A 22,144-nucleotide genomic window follows, 5' to 3' on the forward strand; every position below is an offset into this window, starting at 1 on the left:
CGCAAAACTTCATTACTGCTCTGAACATCTGCAATGAAAGGGAATTACAGAGGCTGTCATTTGCTGTCATTTGTCAAACTGTCTTTCTGCACAACATCAGGGTTAACTTGTGTCTAGCAGGGCTGGGAGAGGGGCAGTATTGGAGCTCTTTGTTAGTAATGTTAGTGGGTACGTACCTTCAAGGTAGCAGGTCAAGGTGGTGGTGGAGATAGCAGTATGAGGAAACAATATAGCTTTTTTCCAGGCAATAGCTATTCACTAAGACTACGGCAATTTAATCCTCGACGAAACAGACTCCAGATAATAACAGCTGTTATTGAAATGTTTGACCAAGAATATGTATTTGATGAGACATATCTCTCTTTTCCCTATCCATATACAGTAGACATATTTGTTTTTAAAGGAAAGACTTGACAATGTAATGTTTTGTGTTCCAAGGACATTATCACATCATCTTACACTAAAATGATCTATGGGTCTAGAGGTCAGCATGACCTGCCACCTTGCACTTTGCCTACTCAAGGCTGACTTACATTATCATCCTGATGTAGTTTAGAGATTATCACAACAATGCATTTCTCAAAATCTGAGGGAGATAAAGGATGAGAGAATGTGCCTTGCAGTAACACGAAGGCCACCATCCTTTACTTTAGCTCCAGGCCTTCGTGCATGCTGGGATACAGGGGTCATTCCATGTCATTTTAGAAAGCCATGACACCCACTATCTCAGATTGTTCTGAAATCATTTCTGTAGTTAGAAACAGATAAGATTAGCGTTCCTGAAACAATATTTTGTTGAAATATAATTTGATCTCTGAGAAATTAAGCTAATTGTTTGCATCCAAATTGTACATTTGTAAAATGATCAAAACCCATCCACAGACTCCCCATACTCCTTGCCAATCCCACCCCAACAACCAGTATACACAATCAGTTATCTACGTCTAATGGGATCCTGAGTGGCACAGCGGTCTAAGGCACTGCATCGCAGTGCTAGATGCGTCACTACAGACCGGGGTTTGATCACAGGCTGTATCACAACCGGCCGTGATCGGGAGTCCCATAGGGCGGCGCAAATTGGCCCAAGCATCGTCCGGGTTAGGGGAGGGTTTGGCCGGGGTAGGACGTCATTGTAAATAAGACTTAAAATTAAAATTTAAAAATTTAAAAAATAAAAATATGACAAGTAGTATGGAGCTGCTGCTTGGAGTATTGCTTCTTCAACTTTTGTAATGTACTCCCTGTGAATCGGATGATCCCCCCCCCCCCCCGCGTTCAGGGAAATTATCAATTGAAGTCACTTGCGTTCTATCCCATACCTTAGTGTGAAAGTACCTGTTCCTGCTACTGCCACCACACCCTTTAATTCATTTTGCTGGTCTCTTTTGTATTTTAAATGGATCACAGCATGTTCTGTGCAACGTTGGGTTGAAAACCAATAGCTTTCGCTCATGATGAATATAAATTGTGTGGTCATCCTCACAATTCAAGCCAGTCCTCCATGAAAGAAGGAAACGGCCCCTCTGTATGTGGTTTATTCCCACACACAGAGGGTCTGGATTAGTTAGACCATTCCTGGCAACTGGCGAACATGCAAACCTTTAGGCTACAGCAGTCTAATGGTTTCAATGGTAAAATGCCCAAACACACACGGTATAGTGTATTGCAATGGTAATGTTATTGCGTTGGGTTTAATGGTAAATGTCAGTAGTCACACTACATATTGAGTTGTTTTCTAAGAACTTTATTGAAAAACATAAGAATGCCAAGCAATGGTTTATAATTGTATTATTTTATAAGGGTTGTCACATTTTAGTCACGAGCCCATTTCTCCATCAACGTTTTGGGCTTGTAGGAAAAGTCTTCATATGAAAATTGCACCATACGGATAGCCCTTTCAGAGAGCTGCCATTTTTGGGGGACTAGTCAAGGAGAGTTGGTTTGAATCATTAGGTTGCTAAGAGGAGGACAAACTGAATTGCTTTCATTGAGGACTGTCTTGACCACACAATTGACCACAAAATCTATTTTCCTCATGAGAAAAAGCTATTGGCTTTAACTAACACAAGAGACGAGCAAAATTACATAAAGGTTGTGGTTGCAGTAGTAAGAACATTGGCATCTAGTGGGCAAGACTTGGTACTTTCACACTACTTTTTGGTAAAGAATGCAAGCAACTTCAACGGCTAATTTCTCTGAACAGGGGGAAAATATATCACCAGATTCACAGGGGATACATTACAAAGGTTGAAGGAGCAATACTCCAAGCTGCAGCTCTATACTACTTGTTAGACATAGAGAACTGGTACTGTATACTAGCTGTTGGGGTGGGATTAGCGTGGGGGGCCCGTGGGGGCTTTTGGTCATTTTCTTGTATTCCTTTTCTTACTCATTGTTAGGAAGAATTATGGTCCAAATCGGTTTGTAGGGTACTATATTTATTGAAGATCATATGAATCCTATAAATTAAAATGTCCAATTTGAGTGCAATCAATAAATGTAATTTCTCAGAGATCAAACTTTGTTTCAACAAAATGATATTTCAGGAATGCTAATCTTACCTGTTTCTAACTACAAAAACGATTTCAGGACAATCTGAGATGGTGGGTGTTGAAATCCTCTTTCTTGTACTTTTTGAGGTGGAATGACTCACAAATGACTTTGGTTGTCAGGCAAATCTTCATCACCTTATCAAAGCCTTTTCTCTCCAGCAGGTGTAGAACTGCTCAACTCGTCACATCAAAGAGACACACCTGCAAATAAATCACAGCAATCAGACGAAGTGGATCCAGACTAGGGCCTCCACTACCAAAGAGGCACGATTCATTTGAGAGTCTAATTTAATATTCATGAAGGTACGCTTGGTTGAAAGGTTGTTTACTGAAATCTGTCTTTTGTCTATAAGAGACAAGAAGTGTGATGCGCCAGCTGGCATCTATGTTTGCACTTGTTGGTCCATATTTACACATCACAGTGTGCACACAAACATGTGCAAACATGCACAAACGTACAAAAACGCACACACACAAACACATACAAACGTGCACAAATACACACACGCATACAAACATAGTATGGGTTCTTCACTTATCATCGTTACACAGTGGGAATGGATTTTGCTGAGTGTTTGCCGAGTTAGGGTGGGGTGGGGCGTTGTTTTGACCTCTCAGTGAACTGAATAAATTAGGATGCTGTGCCACAGAGATTTAAAATATGTCACTACGTCAGAACAGAGGGTGTGTGGAGTGGGCAGAGCAAGCAACAACAAAGCTCCCGACAAAAATATAGGAAGAGGAAAGGAAGGAGAGAGGGGTCAAGTCATCTGTAATTAAGTTCATACAGTAGTCCCCCTGTGAGTTCTTCCTCCTCTATGAAGAGTGTGTGTATCTGTATGCGTGTGTGTGTGTGATTGTGTGTATGAGTGTGTGTTTATGCTGAGCTCCTCGAGGCTGGGGTGTGGTGTATAGTCAATATAGTATAGTCAACAGGCATGTTGTGGCAAGTCCAAGACGAGCACTACAGTCTTACTATCCAGCAGGTGCAGACATAAAATACATTCTAAACAGTAACACACAGACAGATGGACAGACGTACTGCTAGACAGCGAGGCGCAGGTGTTACTTTGTAAGCAGCACCTGCTTCTAAATACGCTAGAGGCTCCTCTTCATGGCTACTGTATCGACAATTGTACTGTATCGGTGTTTGGTGCCATTCCATTTACTCCGTTCCAGCTATTATTATGAGCCATCCTCCCCTCAGCAGCCTCCACTGATACAGTCTCACAATATATCATTTTATAACTTTCATCAATCCAAAGGCCACAGAAACACTTATATTGCCTTCATTCCTCTTACCTTATCCTTTCAGTTCAAGGCAAAGAGGAGAAAGGCCCCCCCCAAAATACAAAAGACTCGAGTCAGTCTATCAATAGACTGTTCACTCTGCTTGGCAAACGATAACAAATAATCATCTCTCGGACCAACAGGCTCAGAGACAGCTTCTACTTCTACTGACCCTAACTTGCACGGACTCTATGCACACTCACAAGACTACATATACACACACGATAAACGCACACTCACACACACTACACTACACTGACATTCTCACACAAAACCCAAACACATAACACACACACGCATACCAACACAACACATGCTTCAAGCAGACCACCATAGTCCCTGTGCCCAAGAACACAAAGGCAACCTGCCTAAATGACTACAGACCCATAGCACTCACGTACGTAGCCATGAACTGCTTTGAAAGGCTGGTAATGGCTCACATCAACACCATTATCCCAGAAAACCTAGACCCATTCCAATTTGCATACCGCCCAAACAGATCCACAGATGATGTAATCTCCATTGCACTCCACACTGCCCTTTCCCACCTGGACAAAAGGAACACCTATGTGAGAATGCTGTTCATTGACTACAGCTCAGCGTTCAACACCATAGTACCCTCAAAGCTCATCACCAAGCTAAGGATCCTGGGACTAAACACCTCCCTCTGCAACTGGATCCTGGACTTCCTGACAGGCCCCCCCAGGTGGTGAGGGTAGGTAGCAACACATCTGCCACGCTGATCCTCAACACTGGAGCTCCCCAGGGGTGCGTGCTCAGTCCCCTCCTGTGCTCCCTGTTCACCCATGACTGCATGGCCAGGCACGGCTCCAACACCATCATTAAGTTCACTGACGACACAACAGTGTCACCGACAACGACGAGACAGCCTATAGGGAGGAGGTCATAGACCTGGCTGGGTGGTGCCAGAATAACAACCTATCCCTCAACGTAACCAAGACTAAGGAGATGATTGTGGACTACAGGAAAAGGAGCACAGAGCACGTCCCCATTCTCATCGACTGGGCTGTAGTGGAGCAGGTTGAGAGCTTCAAATTCCTTGGTGTCCACATCAGCAACAAACTAGAATGGTCCAAACACACCAAGTCAGTCATAAAGAGGGCAAGCTGAACAGGTAACCAAATGGTTACCCGGACTATTTGAATTGTGTGCCCCCCCAACCCCTCTTTTACGCTGCTGCTACTCTCTGTTTATCTTATATGCATAGTCACTTTAACTATACATTCATGTACATACTACCTAAATTGGCCCGACCAACCAGTGCTCCTGCACATTGGCTATCCGGGCTATCTGCATTGTGTCCCACCACCCGCCAACCCCTCTTTTTACGCTTCTGCTACTCTCTGTTCATCATATATGCATAGTCAATTTAACGATACCTACATGTACATACTAATTAAATAAGCCTGACTACCTCTGTCTGTATATAGCCTTGCTAATCCTTTTTCAAATGTCTTTTTACGGTTGTTTTATTTCTTTACTTACTTACCTACACACACACACACACACACACACACACACACACACACACACACACACACACACACACACACACACGCACACACACACACACACACACACACACACAACTTTTTTTTCTTCGCTCCATTGGTTAGAGCCTGTAAGTAAGCAATTCACTGTAAGGTTTACACCTGTTGTATTCGGCGCACGTGGCAAATAAACATTGATTTGATTTGAACACAAATACACATACACACACACACACACACACACATATGCTGCTGCTTCTCTGCTCTTTATTTTACTGTTATTATTATCTATCCTGATGCCTAGTCACTTTAGCCTGCATTCATGTGCATATCTACCTCAAATACCTGGTACCCCTGCACATTGACCTGGTACTGGTACTCCCTGTATATAGCTCCATTCTTGTGTATTTAATTCCTCTGGTGCTACTATTTTACATTTTATTACTATTCTCTAGCTCTTTATCGTTGAAAGGGGCTCATAAGCAAGAATTTCACAGTAAAGTCTACACCCGTTTTATTCGGAGCATGTGACAAATAAAATTTGATTTGATTCATGATGTGCAACTGCCTGTGTAGATAAGATATTTGATGGTGATTTGACGGTGCCATATGAATCACGGATCCAGGTGGATCCATCTTTGCCCTTCTTTACCTCACTGTAAAGTTTGGTTATTTTCAACAAGTCTTCCATAGGGTGGAAGATTTTAAAAAAAGAGGATGATCTTGGAAGATAAATGACTATCTTCCTCTTTCTCTGTTCCTGTGGTAACTGAACACATGTTCTGTCAATCTACCGTCTCCAGCAGCAAACCTACTAACCGTGAGAGAACGGATGGTTCAAAAGGTCAGTTCATTGTCTAATTCATCTCTTTTTAATACTGTATGATCTAACGGTGAAGTAAAGGTCAGGCAAGATAGAAAGACCCTGGAGAGAAAGAAATTGCGAAAAACAATCTCCCTGGAGAGTGCTCAATGAAAGAGAGCAGCTGCTCCACAGCCCGCTTCTTTCTCTCTCTCTCCCTCTATCTCTCTCTCGTTGCCCGCATAGAGAATATACAGACATCCCAAGCAGGTGTTCTCATTGCCTTACACCCGATCCTCCCTCCCTCTTCTCAGGGCTCCAGTACAGTCGGCCATGTCCTCTTAAGTGATTACAGTGAAACAGATTGTTTCCGAAGGGAATCTGCCAGACTTTGGAACATGTTGTAGCATGTTTAATAGACATCATCAAGCTCCCTTCCATGCAGATGCTCTAATTTGCCTGTTTCTGACATAAAGTTCAAATCCGATTTCTTTACATTTTTTCTTTTCCAAGCCTGGGCCCCTATAGGTGACGGCTTTCTTGATGAGGTCATGCACAACATGACAGATAAGTAAAATAACCGTTACTCACATAGCTGCCATCTGCTGGAGCTATGTGCATTTAGCCTTAAAACATTCTGTAGGTGCACTGCAGTGCTGAAGACAGAGCAGACCACATGCAGGCACGCACCCACACCTTCCATCTCAATCTTGTTTGCCATTGAGTTGGTGTAAGTGCATGAGGTTGTCTGGATTGTAGCAGTATCAATTCGACCAAGTTCGAAATAACAAGCTTGCATTTTCATGGTGAATCTTAATCAGTATAGGAATAGAATACCTTAATGTCCAACCTGGTCACAAAGCATTTCGTATTATTTATTCAGTATGATTCACTACATGACCAAAAGTATGTGGACACCAGCTCATCGAAAATCTCATTACAAAATCATGGGCATTAATATGGAGTTGGTCCCCCCCCCCTTTGCTGTTATAACTAACTCTACTCTTCTGGGAAGGCTTTCCACTAGATGTTGGAACATTTCAGCGGGGACTTGCTTCCATTCAGCCACAAGAGCATTTGTGAGGTTGGTCAGTGATGTTGGGCAATTAGGCCTGGCTCGCAATCCACGTTCCAATTCATCTCAAAGGTCTTTGATGGGGTTGAGGCCAGGGCTCTGCGCAGGCCAGTCAAGTTCTTCTACACTGATCTCGACAAACCATTTCTTTATAGACCTCGCTTTGTGCACGGGGGCATTGTCATGCTGAAAGAGGAAAGGGCCTTCCCCAAACTGTTACCACAAAGTTGGAAGCACAGAATTGTGTAGAATGTAATTGTACAGTATGCTGTAGCGTGAAGATTTCCCTTCACTGGAGCTAAGGGGCCTAGCCCGATCCATGAAAAATAGCCCCAGACCAATATTCCTCCTCCACCAAACTTTACAGTTGGCACTATGCATTCGGGCAGGTAGCGTTCTCCTGGCATCCGACAAATCCAGATTGGTACGTCGGACTGCCAGATGGCGAAGCGTGATTCATCACTCCAGAGAACGTGTTTCCACTCCTCCAGTGTCCAATGTCAGCGAGCTTTATACCACTCCAGCCGACACTTGTCATTGCGCATTGGTGATCTTGGTGTGCGGCTGCTCGGCTATGAAACCCCATTTCATGAAGCTCCCGACGAACAGTTCTTGTGCTGACTTTGCTTCCAGAGGCAGTTTGGAATTCGGTAGTGAGTGTTGCAACCGAGGACAGACGGTTCCACGCTGAAAGGCACAGAGCTCTTCAGTAAGGCCATTCTACTGCCAATGTTTGTCTCGGGAGATTGCATGGCTGTGTGCTCGATTTTATACACTTGTCAACGGGTGTGCCTGAAATACCAAATCCACTAATTTGAAGGGGTGTCCATATACTTTCCTATATATAGTGTATGTTATGTTTCATATGCTATGCATTTATTTGTGGATGTCCATCACCCATTTCTTATGATATGTTACGAATTACGATTCCTCTTATGTGTTGTGATTTTGCAAAATGTATAATATGTTACGACTTCTAGCTAGGTCCCTAGGTTGCTAAAGTTTGCTAGCTGGCTAACGTTAGCTAGGCTAGGGGTGAGTTAGGTTAAAAGGTTAAGGTTAGGGGAAGTCTTAGCTAAAAGGGTTGAGGTTGGGGTTAGTGGAAGGGTTATGTAGCATGCTAGGTAGTTGCAACGTTTCAAAAAATTAGTAAGTAGTTGAAAAGTTGCTAAATAGTTAAAATGCTATAGTTGTCCATGATGAGATTCGAACTCTCAACCTTTCGGTTGAAATACCTTTGTGTTATACACTGCTTTTGTTTTTGCCTTAAGTAACCATCTGTCTTATGTAACCAAACATAACATATCATACTAATTTGAGTGTCCCGGATTTACGTTTACTATGTTACGTCTAGTCTATGAGACTAGGCTGCAACATCTCCTCAGTTTATTCTTTTGTCTTATGTACACCACATCTAATACTCTTTCTCATTTATGATGTAATTGATTTACACGGTTTTTCTATCTAAATCTTGTGACAAATGGTGTACTTGAAAATAGATGGCCCTTCATTACGTAATTAATCTGGATGTGATTAATTAATGAGGAACAAAGGGGATGGTTGTCTGATCTGTCTTTCCTTAAGAACCCAGTTTTACTGTAAAAGGAGAAATGTATAAATAATACAATTTAACATCTCCGTATCTCAATGTTTCATATTTGCACTTGGAGAACTATCAAGATGTGTTGCTTTGTGATTTCCTAAAGAAGAGTATTTGGGTAATATGGTGTATTCATCTAATGCCTGATATGGTAGGAGTGTCTGGACGGCTTGGATGAGGAGGAGTAGTTGGTAGCTGCCAGCACTTCAAGGGGCACAGGACGGTCCTCATCATGCCTCCCGAACCACATAAAGTGCTCTCCTGCCTGGGCAGCAGCTGCCACAGTGGACCTGTCAAGATGGTTACTGGGAAAACGCCTGCTGGTGGAGGAGCCCTCTGTGTCCTGGCGGTCCTGGTAGTCTGTCTGATAGGCTGAGAAGTCTCCCCTCGTCTCCCCCACGCCACTCACACTTCCATGGTGGCACAGGCAGAAGTGGGAGTTATGTTGTCTACGCTCGTCCAGGCACTTCTTGCGGCCTAATCCCTACGAATAACACCATAACAAAAACGGTATTGTTTCCAATTGTATTTTGTTGTATTATCTTATTAAAAACCTTAGTGTTGATTTGACAACATCAGTCATGATGTCTTTGTTTTCTTTGTAGTGGGCATATTGCTTACATCATCAAATACGGTGATGGTATCTTGCAGTGCAGCTTGGTTATCATGGGCTGAGAATGGATAGACCCTTCCCATGTTTTTCTGTAAAGAGAATAGTTAATTGATGTACCACATTTTCTCCTAGGTTTTGGCATAGTTATGCCAACAATTATTAGTAAATTGTATAAAGGATAAATGTAATCATCTTCATGGAAATTAAGGTGATTGCACACATAACAACAACCCAAGACCATGTAGACACTTTTGAGTAACGTTTCACTCTCTGCATGAATGTATTGCACTCTGCCAACCTGTTCTGTGTTGATGAAGATCTTGGGATACTTCTCTGTGCTGGATGCTGGAGGTAGTGGTTCACTCTGAGACATCATATACCCTGTGCTGGTGCACGTCTCCCGTTTACTGGTGTCATTTGCTGGTAAACCTGCATGAGCCAACTGCACATTTTGAAAGACATGAAGTTGTTAGGAAAAGGTACAGGGGTGTCTTTATAATAACTTTATGTGTCAGTATCTGCAAAGTAGAGTGCAATTATAATGGGCTCATCATAAGCTAATAGTGAAAGATTTAAAGTAATCAGAATCTTACCCATTTTCCATCCTTTTCCATTGATGAGTATTTCTTACCACCTTTTGTCATTTTAACAAGGTTGAAAGTTTGTAAAGACAGCACAAATATGACCAACTGGACAGGGTTTATAATACTTTTGCTTCTCACATTCTTCTCACAAAGAATGCAAACAACAGTAACTATAATAACATACTAATCACAAATCATTTGTATTCCATTTGAAAAAAATAAGTGTATTTTATTTCTGTTTGTTACATCACAATTCAGCCCGCCTTATTCCCCATTTTCTATTTCATTTGAAGGCTGTTTTATTTAACCTTCCAATTATAAACAGAAGGAAAGGGAACTGGGGGAAAAGGAATATGCAAATAAAGAAATAATACATGTAGCTAAATATAAGGAATTAGGGTAAAGAATAGAAAAATAAAGAATCAGAACATAAGAAAATGAAAAGAAATTATCCAGAAAATGTCATTTATTTTATCCTTTTTTTGTAAACTCACTGGAAGTTAACTTCCAGATTGAAGTGTCATATCCAGAGCATAATTGAACATGTGAAGTTAGCAGCAACTGAAAACCCTCACTGTTCATCACAACCGACTGCTTATATCAGGCTAAAAGTCCAACCCTAACCTCTCTTCTTTTAAATGTTTTTGTCGCCTTTGTCCAAATCCAATTATATCAGTTATGTAACAGCTAGCTACCACATCCTGTTGTATTATATTAAAAGCCACTTACCCTTCATAGTTTAATTTGGAGTTTGGCTCAATTCATAATCCTGAAAACGCGGTCTTTTATTTAGCTTTTTTTTTTACCCGGAAGTTGTGAGCTCTCTCGCTTCACAATAACGCGTGGTCTGTCAACAGCAGCAGACAGAACGGCTAAAGCAAGTGGTGTTGTTCATTCCGCCTGGAAGGTTCTGCAAAACAGTGATACATGAAATGTAAAAGCAGTATCTCAATTTGTTAGCAAATTTTCATGTCGTTCTGATCATGAACAAATAACGTTATGTCGTTTGGTGTGTAAAGTTATGTTAGCTAGCTACTAAGCAGCAGGTGGTGAGTTCGCAGCAATCTTGTGACTACAATTGTTGTTGACATTTTAAGGCAGCTAGTTTGCTATGAACGGGTACCCCTTGGACAGCATTCGTTTGTGTGGCCAGGAGCTAGCTTGTAGATAGAACATGAGTTCAGCAACAGCTGGGATTGAGAACCGAGAGGATGGCGTCCCTCCAGACCGTGGAAGTGAAAAAGTGGATGACAGTGGGGGCGACAGTGGCACGCAAGTAAGCAATAGCTAGCTAGCTTTGAACTGCAGTTAGCGATCTGTTTATGCATGCATTGCAGGGTCACGTTATTTCATGACGTTGCACAGGACAGTTAACTGTACATACTGTACATAGGATATTTAAATGTATTTAGTTAGTTGTAGCTAACATCACAATATCTACACAATAATTTAACTATTTACTTGTTATATTGAATCAAGTTGTCAGTGACTAAACAGACAAGTGAACTCAGTTTACCATCAGTGCCACCTTTGTTTACACGTGTCAAAGGAATCGGGAGATGTGCCTAGGGCAACAACGAAATAAAGGACCGTGCAGTGAAGTACTCTGCTGCCCCTCAACCCACCACCTAATGCACTACTACAGGAGAAGACTGATCTAAAGCTGCCAACTGGCTACGGGAGAGCCCACAACGTGGACCTGCAGGCACCTCTGTACTAGGGTCCAGCAGCAAGAGTAAGCCTTTCTCCAGGTGAAGCGCTGGTTATTCAGCCCTCAAAACGAGATGTGATATCTGGTGGTATGCATCATCACTGAATTGTTGCAAGGTGCTCATGTACATGTACTTTCTCCTTGCTCCAGTTTGGGAATGGCTTATGACTTAATTGATTCCATTAGAGATAATGTTGATGTGGTGTAGGACTCTGAGTTAGGTCTATCCACTGAACAGCTAAGGATGTTGTATTGTTATTGCTTCTGCTAATATGTATTTGGCTTGTTTGGTAATCAAAACTGTTTGGTGAACCTAAGGGTCTCATTCTCTTTTCTATTCAGAACATCAAGAAGATCCCCTACAGTAAGTGCCATGTCAGTATTGCATTCCACTGTGTGGGAAGGACTCTCCTTCTAGATGAACTGGCTCTTCATGAGTTATTCTCAGGTACAGTTAGACAGCCAGTGGAGAGGAAGCCTGTTTAAATGTCAATGAAGAATGTGAGAAAGCTCATATCTGGATGATTGACGATGCTTGTAAAAAATAAATTTGATTGTATGTTCTGTTTTTACACTATGTCACAGAGAGGAGATTGGACATGGCTAATGGAGATTTACCAGGGGGTAATAGATCAGAAGTGGCAGAGGAAAAAGAACAGTAAAGAACACTGGTACCAAAAAGCAAGTTCAAATACTACAAGTGAGATACTTGAGGTTGGACTTCTAACCTACTTGTCAATGTAAAAGACTTGCAATAGAAACAAGAACCTTATTTGAGCCAGAGTAAATCCTAATGGTTGTACTCCTCAATGTCTTCGCCAGTATAAATGGTGATGGAGCCACAGAGCCTGTCCCTGAATCAGACAACCGCTGATGAGGAGTGTGGGGCGGAGGAGTTTGGTCCCTCCTGGCCTGTTACCTTCATCAGCACTGCTTCAGACTCGGAGGAGGCCGCAGCACACAGAGGTAGGCCACACTTTATGGAAATGTGCAGTACCTGGTGCAGTACCTGGTATTTTGCTGTGCTCTTGTTGAGTTTCAGTTTCTTCCTTTGTGACTGTATGTCCATTCCTTACAGGAAAGTGGTCCCATGGACAGCAAGTATCCATTGAGACAAGTGGCTTCCAAAGAGCAGAACCCCAACAAAGGGGAGAACAGTCAGGTCGGCTAGTGATAAAGAAACTTCATCAACAATCTCAGGAGGCTGTGTATTTTCTCTATTTTGTTTTGTTAGCATTTGTTTCTTTGATTGTAAATGAGTTAAATCTATTCAATTCAAGTATCCAATCAACTTTTTTTCCCTCAACTTGATTGACAGGGTTTGAGGAATGACTTTGTGAGGAACATCTTGTGGATGTTTGAGGACATCCACATGCTGGTGGGCTCCAACATGCCTGTCTTTGCTACCCAGCCTGCGGCTCAGGTCACAATCACGAAAAATGGGTAACAATGGCCATTATTCATGTCGGTCAATATAAAAATGTTCAGTTGGTTTACTATTGTTCCACAGCAATGTTCCCCTGCAAAATACCTAGAAGGTTCTTTCTTTTTTAGGAATAACCTCAAGCCAATCAACATTCTCACAGGTATTGACTACTGGCTGGACAATCTGATGTGCAATGTTCCAGAGTCATGTGCTTTCACGTCAATGGCATCGTCCATGTAAATAAGCCATGTTTTTACTGCCCAAATGAGTAACTTTATTCACAATGCTGATTGTTCTTTGGTCAGTAATATGAGATGATCTAAACAGAGGACATCCCTGATCTTGAGAACTCCACCTTCTCCACCACGGTTGTGAAAGACATTGCTCAGAACATTTGGTTCTTTCTCAAGTCTAACTACACCATAAAGGGCTATACCAACTGGCTCTTCAAAGGTGGGAGACACCACAACACACTAACTGTACCTCCTGTATGACTAACAAAATACACGTGAGAATGACCTGGTAAATAAACACTACTATGTGGTAGTAGGCCTACTTCATCGAATTGTCCTGTTTCTGTGTTTCCTCGGCTAGTGGATGTGACATCGTAAAGCTGTATGACCTCATCACTCTCTGTGAGGAAGCAGCAGAGGAGAAATGCCAGAACCCCTTCACCCTGCCTGTGGATATGCTTCTTTACAAGTAGGTGCCTGCAACCTGGTACGGTATCAAAACAGTATACCTGAAACTAGTGCACAACGCATGGTGTTATCAGTCAATGCATTAATGGCAAATTAGTCCCAACAGATGGCACCAGACTACCCATTCTGTTTTGTAGAATGTGCATTGTTGTTCTTGCAGAGTGGCTAGCAACATGATGCTGAAGAAGAACCAGAACAGGAAGCATTATGGGACAATCGGAACGTTGCTGTGGGCAGGGGGGCTCTGAGGGCAGCTACAGCGATGAGGAGGCTCAAGATCTACCAGAGGACAGTCATGAGAATGGCTCCTGCAGTACCACCTCAGACCCACAGGATGATAGCAAAGCTGTAGCTATTATCAAATCAGTGGGGAGCTGTCTGTTCTAGAGTAGAAGTACAAGTCCACTCATCAGATCAGGGTGAGTGTCACACATTTGTCACTAGCTACTCTGGGTGACCTTGTTGATATGTAACCTTGACATAGCTACAGTAACTAGAAACTAGCCACTAAATGGAGTGACTATTAGACTCTTGGATGTTTTATCTTGACAGTTAATTAATCCTGTTCTTTTCCCATATTGCAGCCAATCTATGCATTTCCCGTCTCTCAAAACAAGGAGGAAAGATGTTGGCATGTCCTCAGCTATGTCTTAAAGTTGAGTCTCTACTGTAGTGATTACTATTGGAATGGTTGTCACTAAATGCTATGTTCCGTGAACTCTAACTGTTGGATGTGATTGGCAGTGCCTGAAAGCAGTGGATGGCAGCGTTAAGAAGGAGAGTGACCTCCCAGCTGCTGACCCAGAACACCCCCATCCCCCTGAAGTACTAGGATGGGAGTGAGGCTGTAGAGAAAGGGATCACACTTCTCCTGGACAGAGGTTGGCCATCACGGACCCCATCAAGATTCTGAAGCATAGCTATATGACATTATTGATAATGAATGTTGTTATACCATAATGAGCAGGTTCCTTGCTGTATGTGAATTTGCCCCTAGTAAATACCTAAATTTCTTCTCCTTATACTCTATTCCTATATATCTATATTACCACCAGATATCACATTATCTCTCCCGCCCTCCCCTTGTTCTCAACTGGCCTACCTGGTTAAATAAAGGTGATTTTTATTTTATTAATTTTATTTTTTAAAGATAATTCTGGCTGTGTGACTGTCCCCCAGCCTTTAATATGGCCAGTGATCTGGCCATGGACCGAGAGTACTAGCTGTTTGTGAGCAGCACGTGTTATGAGGCGGCCTACGAGCTGCTGACCTCCGGGTGGTAAAGGAGCACGGCCCTGAACAGCTAGCCCAGGTGCTGAAGAGACTGGGCAACATTTGCAACAAGATAGCAGTCTTCTACATGAACCAGGCTGCTGCCATGCAGACTAAGAAGGAAGGTAGGGAGTCAGTCTGGCCTATGGGGTATGGATGATGATTTTGTAAATGGTTGGTTGTTGAATTAATTTATGAGTAGGAAATATTTCACAAACATGATATCGTTCTTCCAGTTAAAGGTTCAGGATATAGACCTCTCCCTCACTCTAATCCCCCTTCCTTTACAGTGAACAAGTCTGTATCTATAGCTGAACAGGAGATGTGGAAGAAGAGTTTCTCGTGCTTTGAGAAGGGCATAAAGAACTTTGAGGCCATCGAGTACAGCACCAACACCTCTCTGCTGCTGTGCAACACAGGAAAACTGATGAGGATCTGTGCCCAGGCCCACTGCTGTGTCTGCAGACCTGAGCAGAGGAGAGTTCTCCCAAGACGATGCTCTCTATTACAATAAGGTACCACAACCATATCATGTAATGATTTCGATGACTACCAACCCATGTTGTTTTCCACGGTAAGTTTTCCTCAGTACTATCTGCTTATCTTTGTGCCAGTCACTTTTGTGTCATTTTGAAAATTGATGCATAAGATCTCTAAGGTTTCTTTTTTGGGGGGTGGCTTTAACTAGGACAATTCAACTTAAAATCGCTAGGCTTTCACTAAGATGCGGTGCTCTAAAAAATAGATGGAGATCTTTAGAGCAGAGATCCTCTCCAGGCTATAGACTACCTACCTGAGGGCTATGCAGTCCTTGGCCACCAGAGGGAACCACCCTGCAGTGTGGGACTTGGTCAACTGGGAGCTGTCCGCAACCTACTTCAGCCTGGCCACTCTGCTGCAAGAAGTTGCCCCTCTTTCCAGGAAGGCCCAGGAACAGGTAAGAGGCCATGGGCCACACTTGGAGAGATTTATAGTAGGTGAATGAACAGAATGGAATATGTCTAAGTTGACTAACCTTACAAACTCTACATGCTGCCCTAGGTGAAATGGTTAGTGTTTTTTCACAAGTCAAATGGTTATTTGAGCATGTGTGTAGGAGCACAGTAGTTCGTAATAAAGCTGTCATTCCTGTGTGTTGCCAGATTGAGCAGGAGGTGACGGAGACCATGTTGAAGTCTCTGAAGTACTGTGACCTGCAGACCGAGTCGGCCCGCCAGCCCCTCTACCAGTGCAGAGCTGCCACCATCCACCACCGTCTGGCCTTCATGTACCACAGCTGTTTCCGCAACCAGGTAAGGAATAGGCCTAGGATGTACACTGTAACCAGAGTCAAATTTCTACTATGTTTTAAAACATTTAAAGGTTGTGTTGTCTGTATAAGAGCATTAAGGTTTTCAGTATGTTATTGCTATGTTTCCTCCTCTGTGCCAGGTGGGAGATGAGCACCTGAGGAAACGGCACAGGAGCCTGGCAGAGCTACGGCACAGGAGCCTGGCAGAGCTACGGCACAGGAGCCTGGCAGAGCTACGGCACAGCAAGGCGGTCTGCCTGTCCCTCAGCCTGAAGGACGCCCCCTGCGAGCTGCTCCGCACCCCTGCTGGAGAGGGTGGCCTTCACCGAGTTCACCATGGCAGGTTAGTCAGTGAGGCTCACCCAGGCCAGGGCCAGGCTCACACCCGCTAGGTCAGAACCGTCTTAGTATTCTGAAAGGTGGTGTCATTGAGTAACAATGCATGTTCACAGTTCAGAGTGAGCAGTTAGGCCATGCTGAAGACCCTGACAGGAGCACACAGAGGGAGACACAAACATAGAGCTAGAACTGGAACTTGGATAGCAGAAATTCCCTTCAGTTTGCACCTTCTGTTTGAGAGTCTACGGTTACTTCTAACCACCAATTACTCACATGCCTCATCCCTCTGATAAAATTCCATATTAATGTATTTAAAAAAAGAAAAGAAAAAAGTATTATCTATTTTATTTTTTTGGTAGATGGATGGCCCAGAGTTGACAGGACCCCCTGACAGTAGTGCAGATGGCTCCATCTCCTCAGGGCTGAACACAAAGGAAGTGATGAAGTTGATTGGTGTCTTTGAACTCAGTTTCTCCTTCCTACTGCTGCAGGTGGTCAAGCTGATGACAACCATGAAGCGCAAACCAATGTGACGAAAGGACTGGTTCTACACAGCCTGATTAACCTTATCCAGCAGGGCTAAACCAGGACTAAACATATCATCCAGTAGAAGCATAATACTGAACTTTCAGTAATCTTTTCAGCCTAATTCGGAAATCAAACCGGCTGTGCGCGTGCGCCATCGTGCATAAATGTATTTTGCCCCCCACACCAAACACGATCACGACACGCAGGTTAAAATATCAAAACAATCCCTGAACCAATGACATTCATTTGGGGACAGGTCGAAAAGCATTAAACATGCGTGGCAATTTAGCTAGTTATCTTGCACTTGCTAGCTAACGTTAATTTGTCCTATTTAGCTAGTTTGCTGTTGCTAGCTAATTTTGTCCTGGGATATAAACATTGAGTTATTTTACCTGAAATGCACAAGGACCTCTACTCCGACAATTAATCCACACATAAAACGGCCAACCGAATTGTTTCTAGTCATCTCTCGCCCTCCCAGGCTTTTTCATCTTTGAACTTATATGGTGATCGCATCTAAACTTTCATTGTATTACCACGACAACCGGCAACAAAGATCGTCTTTTAATCACCCACGTGGGTATAACCAATGAGGAGATGGCACATTGGTACCTGCTTCTATAAACCAATGAGGAGATGGGAGAGGCAGGACTTTCAGCGCGATATGCATCAGAAATAGGAATGACTTCTATTTTAGCCCTTGGCATTGCAGATGCTCGTTAGCGCGTGCGAGCAGTGTGGGTGCAATAACTGAACAACATGGATTTCTAAATTTATTTTGCGCCGCTCGCGCACGCAACCTGTCCGGTCTGGTCAGCATGTATGACTGTATCATGTCGGCATTCTAAAAATACTAATAGTTCACTGGTTTCCCTCGACACCTCGAGTTACACTGTACTATGTTGATTATCTAAAGAACCCTAAGCATTTAATTCCAGTGTTGGTCTAGCCACATCCCTCCACTCACAAAGCTGTGTCTGTTGCTTTCTCTTTAACAAGTGTCAGTCATTGTTAGCCGTCTTTAGCCAAAGGCTTTGTCTCTGTAAGACACTGTGGCAAGAGGGGTTAGGGCAGCAGTTCCCAAACTAGGGGTTGCGACTCCCTCGTGAAAATGGGGTTGTGGGAGATTTTCCAAAATCCTGAAAATATGTATAATATATCATCTTTGTATCTCAAAATCATTGTAATATGGTTAACCTTAAAAATCTGAATGAAAATGATTCAAAGATTAAATTCAACCAGAGGCTGCACTTGAATAATTCCTGTGGTGAATGGCTAGGCCCGCTACGCTGTGAAGCATCACACTATTGCAGACTTTGATGTTATCGGCCGCAATTCATATGGTGAAAACAATGTGTGGGGAGGCAGAGGCACAGAAACTCACATCAATACCTTTGTCAGATAACACTGTTAAATTAAGAATTTATGCTATTGCTAACAATCAAGAGGAAACTCCCCAGCTTATGCTCTTTAAATCCCGTGTATGAAACGGCATAGGGGATATTCAGTGTGCTGCGTGGCTATATTGACGAAAAACAGATTCCAAATATCCTATTTTTAGAGGGGCTGGCTGGCTGAGTTCCCATTTGTCTTGAAAGCACCATGAAACTCATGGTAGTCTGCCCTTCGCCAACTCATATCCACACTATATGACCAAAAGTATGTGGACACCTGCTCGTCGAACATCTCATTCCAAAATCATGGGCATTAATACGGAGTTGGTTCCCCATTTTCTGCTATAACAGCTTCCACTCTTTTGGGAAGGCTTTCCACTAGCACTGACTCTCTGAAACTCACTTATATAATACCTTTGACGATACTGTGGTAGCAATCCAAGGTTATAACATTTACAGAAAAGATAGAAATGCCAGTGGTGGAGGTGTTGCTGTTTTTATATTCAGAACCACATTCCTGTAAAGATACGAGAGTATCTCATGTCAAATACTTTTGAAGTAATATGGCTACAGGTTCATTGCCTCACCTTAAGCCAATTCTGGTGGGAAGCTGCCATAGACCACCAAGTGCTAATAGTCAGTATCTGGATATGTTGAAATGCTTGATAATGTATGTGACAGAGAGGTGTATTTTTTTTATTTTTTTATGGGTGATTTAAAAAAATATATTGACTGGCTTTCATCAAGCTGCCCACTCAAGAGAAAGCTTCAAACTGTAACCAGTGCCTGCAACCTGGTTCAGGTTATCAGTCAACCTAACAGGGTAGTTACAAAAAGCACAGGAAAAAAATCATTAACATGTACTGATCACATCTTTACTAATACTGCAGAAATTAGCTTGAAAGCAGTATCCAGATCCATCGGATGTAGTGATCACAATATAATAGCCATATCTATGAAGGTTCCAAAGGCTGGGCCTAATATAGTGTATAAGAGATCATACAATAAGTTTTGTAGTGATCCCTATGTTATTGATGTAATGAATATCTGTTGGTCTGTGGTGTGTAATGAGGAGCAAACAGACACCGTACTTGACACATTTATGAAATTGCTTATTCCAGTTGCTAATAAGCATGCACCCATTAAGAAATTTACTGTAAAAACTGTTATATCCCCATGGATTGATGAGGAATTGACAAATTGTGTGGTTGAGAGGGATGAGGCAAAAATATAGCAATTAAGACTGGCTGCATAACCGATTGGCAAACTTAATGCAAATTGAGAAATCATGTGACTAAACTCAATAAAAAGAAGAAACTACACTATAAAACAAAGATAAATGACATAAAGAATGATAGTAAAAAGCTTTGGAGCACCTTAAATGAAAATCTGGGAAAAAAGGCAAACACATTTCCATCATTCATGGAAAGATGGCTCATTCATCACAAAACCAACTGATATTGCCAACTACTTTAATGTTTTTTTTAATTGGCAAGATTAGCAAATTTAGGCATAACATGCCAGCAACAAATGCTGACACTACACATCCAAGTATCTCTGACCAAATTATGAAAGACAAGCATTGTAATTTCAAATTCTATAAAGTCAGTGTGGAAGAGGTGAAAAGAAGTCTATCAACAATGACAAGCCACCGGGATCTGACAACTTGGATGGAAAATTACTGAGGATAATAGCGGATGATATTGCCCATCCTTTTTGCCACATCTTTAATTTAAGCCTACTAGAAAGTGTGTGCCCTCAGGCTTGGGGGGAAGCAAAAGTAATTCCGCTACCCAAGAATAGTAAAGCTTTCTTTACTGGCTCAAATAACCGACCAATCAGCCGGTTAACAACCCACTTTTGGAAAAAAAATGTTTGACCAGGTAAAATACTATTATACAGTAAACAAATTGACAAACTTTCAGCATGCTTATAGAGAAGGACATTCAACAAGCACATCACTAATACAAATGACTGATGATTAGCTGAGAGAAATTGATGCTGAAAAGATTGGGGGGCTGTTTTGTTAGAACTTCAGTGCAGCTTTTTACATTATCGATCATAGTCTGCTGCTTGAAAAACTTGTGTTATGGCTTTACACCCACTGCTATATTGTGGATAAAGAGTTACCTGTCTAACAGAACACAGAGGGTGTTCTTTAATGGAAGCCTCCAACATAATTCAGGTAGAATCAGGAATTCCCCAAGTAAGTTGTCTTGGCCCGTTGACTTTTTTCAATCTTTACTAATGAATTGCGGAAAGCCAGTGTGTCTATGTATGAGGATGACTTAACACTATACAGGTCAGCTACTACAGCGACCGAAATGACTGCAACACTTAACAAAGAGTTGCATGTTGTTCCAGAATGGGTGGCAAGGAATAAGTTAGTCCTAAATATTTTTAAAACTACAAGCACTCTATTTGGGACAAATCATTCACTAAACTTCCACTAAAAGTTGTAATAAATCATTTGGAAATTAAGCAAGTTGTGGTGACTAAACTGGTTGGAGTTACCCTGGATTGTAAACTGTCATGGTCAAAACATATTGATACAACAGTAGCTAAGATGGGGAGAAGTATGTCCATAATAAAGTGTTGCTCTACCTTCTTAACAGCACTATCAACAAGGCAGGTCCTACAGGCCCTAGTTTTGTCGCACCTGGACTACTGTTCAGTTGTGTGGTCAGGTGCCACAAAAAATAACTTAGGAAAATAAATTGCAATTGGTTCAGAACAGGGCAGCATGGCTGGCCCTTGGCTGTACACAGAGAGCTAATATTAATAATATGCATGTCAATCTCTCCTGGTTCAAAGTGGAGGAGAGTTTTGACTTCACTGCTTGTATTTATGAGAGTTATTGACATGTTGAATGCACCGAGCTGTCTGTTTGAACTACCGGTGAACAGCTCGGACACCCATGCATACCCAACAAGACATGCCACGAGGTCTCTTCACAGTCCCCAAGTCCAGAACAGACTATGAGAGGTGCACAGTACTAAATAAATCCATGACTACATGGAACTCTATTCCACTTCAAGTAACTCATGCAAGTAGTAAAATTTGATGCATATACACACACACACGGATTTTGTACTGTATATACACTACCGTTTAAGAGTTTGGGGTCACTTAGAAATGTCCATGTTTTTGGGGGAAAAAATCATTTTATTTTGTCCATTTTTAAAATAGCATCAAATTGTTCAGAAGTACATTGTAGACATTGTTATTGTTGTAAATGATTATTGTAGCTAGAAACGGCTGATTTTGAATGGAGTATCTACATAGGCGTACAGCAACCATCACTCCTGTGTTACGTTGTGTTAGCTAGTTTCTAATTTTAAAAGTCTAATTGATCATTAGAAAACCCCTTCTGCAATTATGCTAGCACAGTTGAAATCTGTTGTTCTTATTAAAGAAGCAATAAAACTGACCTTCTTTAGACTAGTTGAGTATCT

General features: G+C 42.2%; 1 protein-coding gene and 1 pseudogene across 1 annotated transcript; one reads left to right on the forward strand and one right to left on the reverse strand.

The window, feature by feature from the left end:
• Positions 1–8,897: 8,897 nt before the first annotated feature.
• Positions 8,898–9,849, reverse strand: tex36 (testis expressed 36). Its single transcript, XM_064933112.1, has 3 exons — positions 9,742–9,849; positions 9,452–9,532; positions 8,898–9,314 (listed from the first exon to the last, which is right to left on the reverse strand). The coding sequence occupies exons 1-3, from the start codon at positions 9,817–9,819 to the stop codon at positions 8,967–8,969; spliced, it is 507 nt and encodes a 168-aa protein (XP_064789184.1). The 5' UTR covers positions 9,820–9,849; the 3' UTR covers positions 8,898–8,966.
• Positions 9,850–12,565: 2,716 nt separating this feature from the next.
• LOC135511398 (erythroid differentiation-related factor 1-like) lies at positions 12,566–17,350 on the forward strand (annotated as a pseudogene).
• The last annotated feature ends 4,794 nt before the right edge of the window (positions 17,351–22,144 follow it).

Source organism: Oncorhynchus masou, chromosome 24 (genome assembly GCF_036934945.1).
Source record: "Oncorhynchus masou masou isolate Uvic2021 chromosome 24, UVic_Omas_1.1, whole genome shotgun sequence".
Classification (NCBI taxonomy): domain Eukaryota; kingdom Metazoa; phylum Chordata; class Actinopteri; order Salmoniformes; family Salmonidae; genus Oncorhynchus; species Oncorhynchus masou.

Excerpts from the sequence above, each read along its gene's own strand:
- tex36 (XM_064933112.1), bottom strand. The coding sequence starts at position 9,819 with ATGATGTCTCAGAGTGAACCACTACCTCCAGCATCCAGCACAGAGAAG. Across the intron at positions 9,533-9,741 it reads TCTTCATCAACACAGAACAG|AAAAACATGGGAAGGGTCTA; the intron begins GTTGGCAGAGTG and ends TTCTCTTTACAG. Across the intron at positions 9,315-9,451 it reads CCATCACCGTATTTGATGAT|GGATTAGGCCGCAAGAAGTG; the intron begins GTAAGCAATATG and ends TGTTATTCGTAG.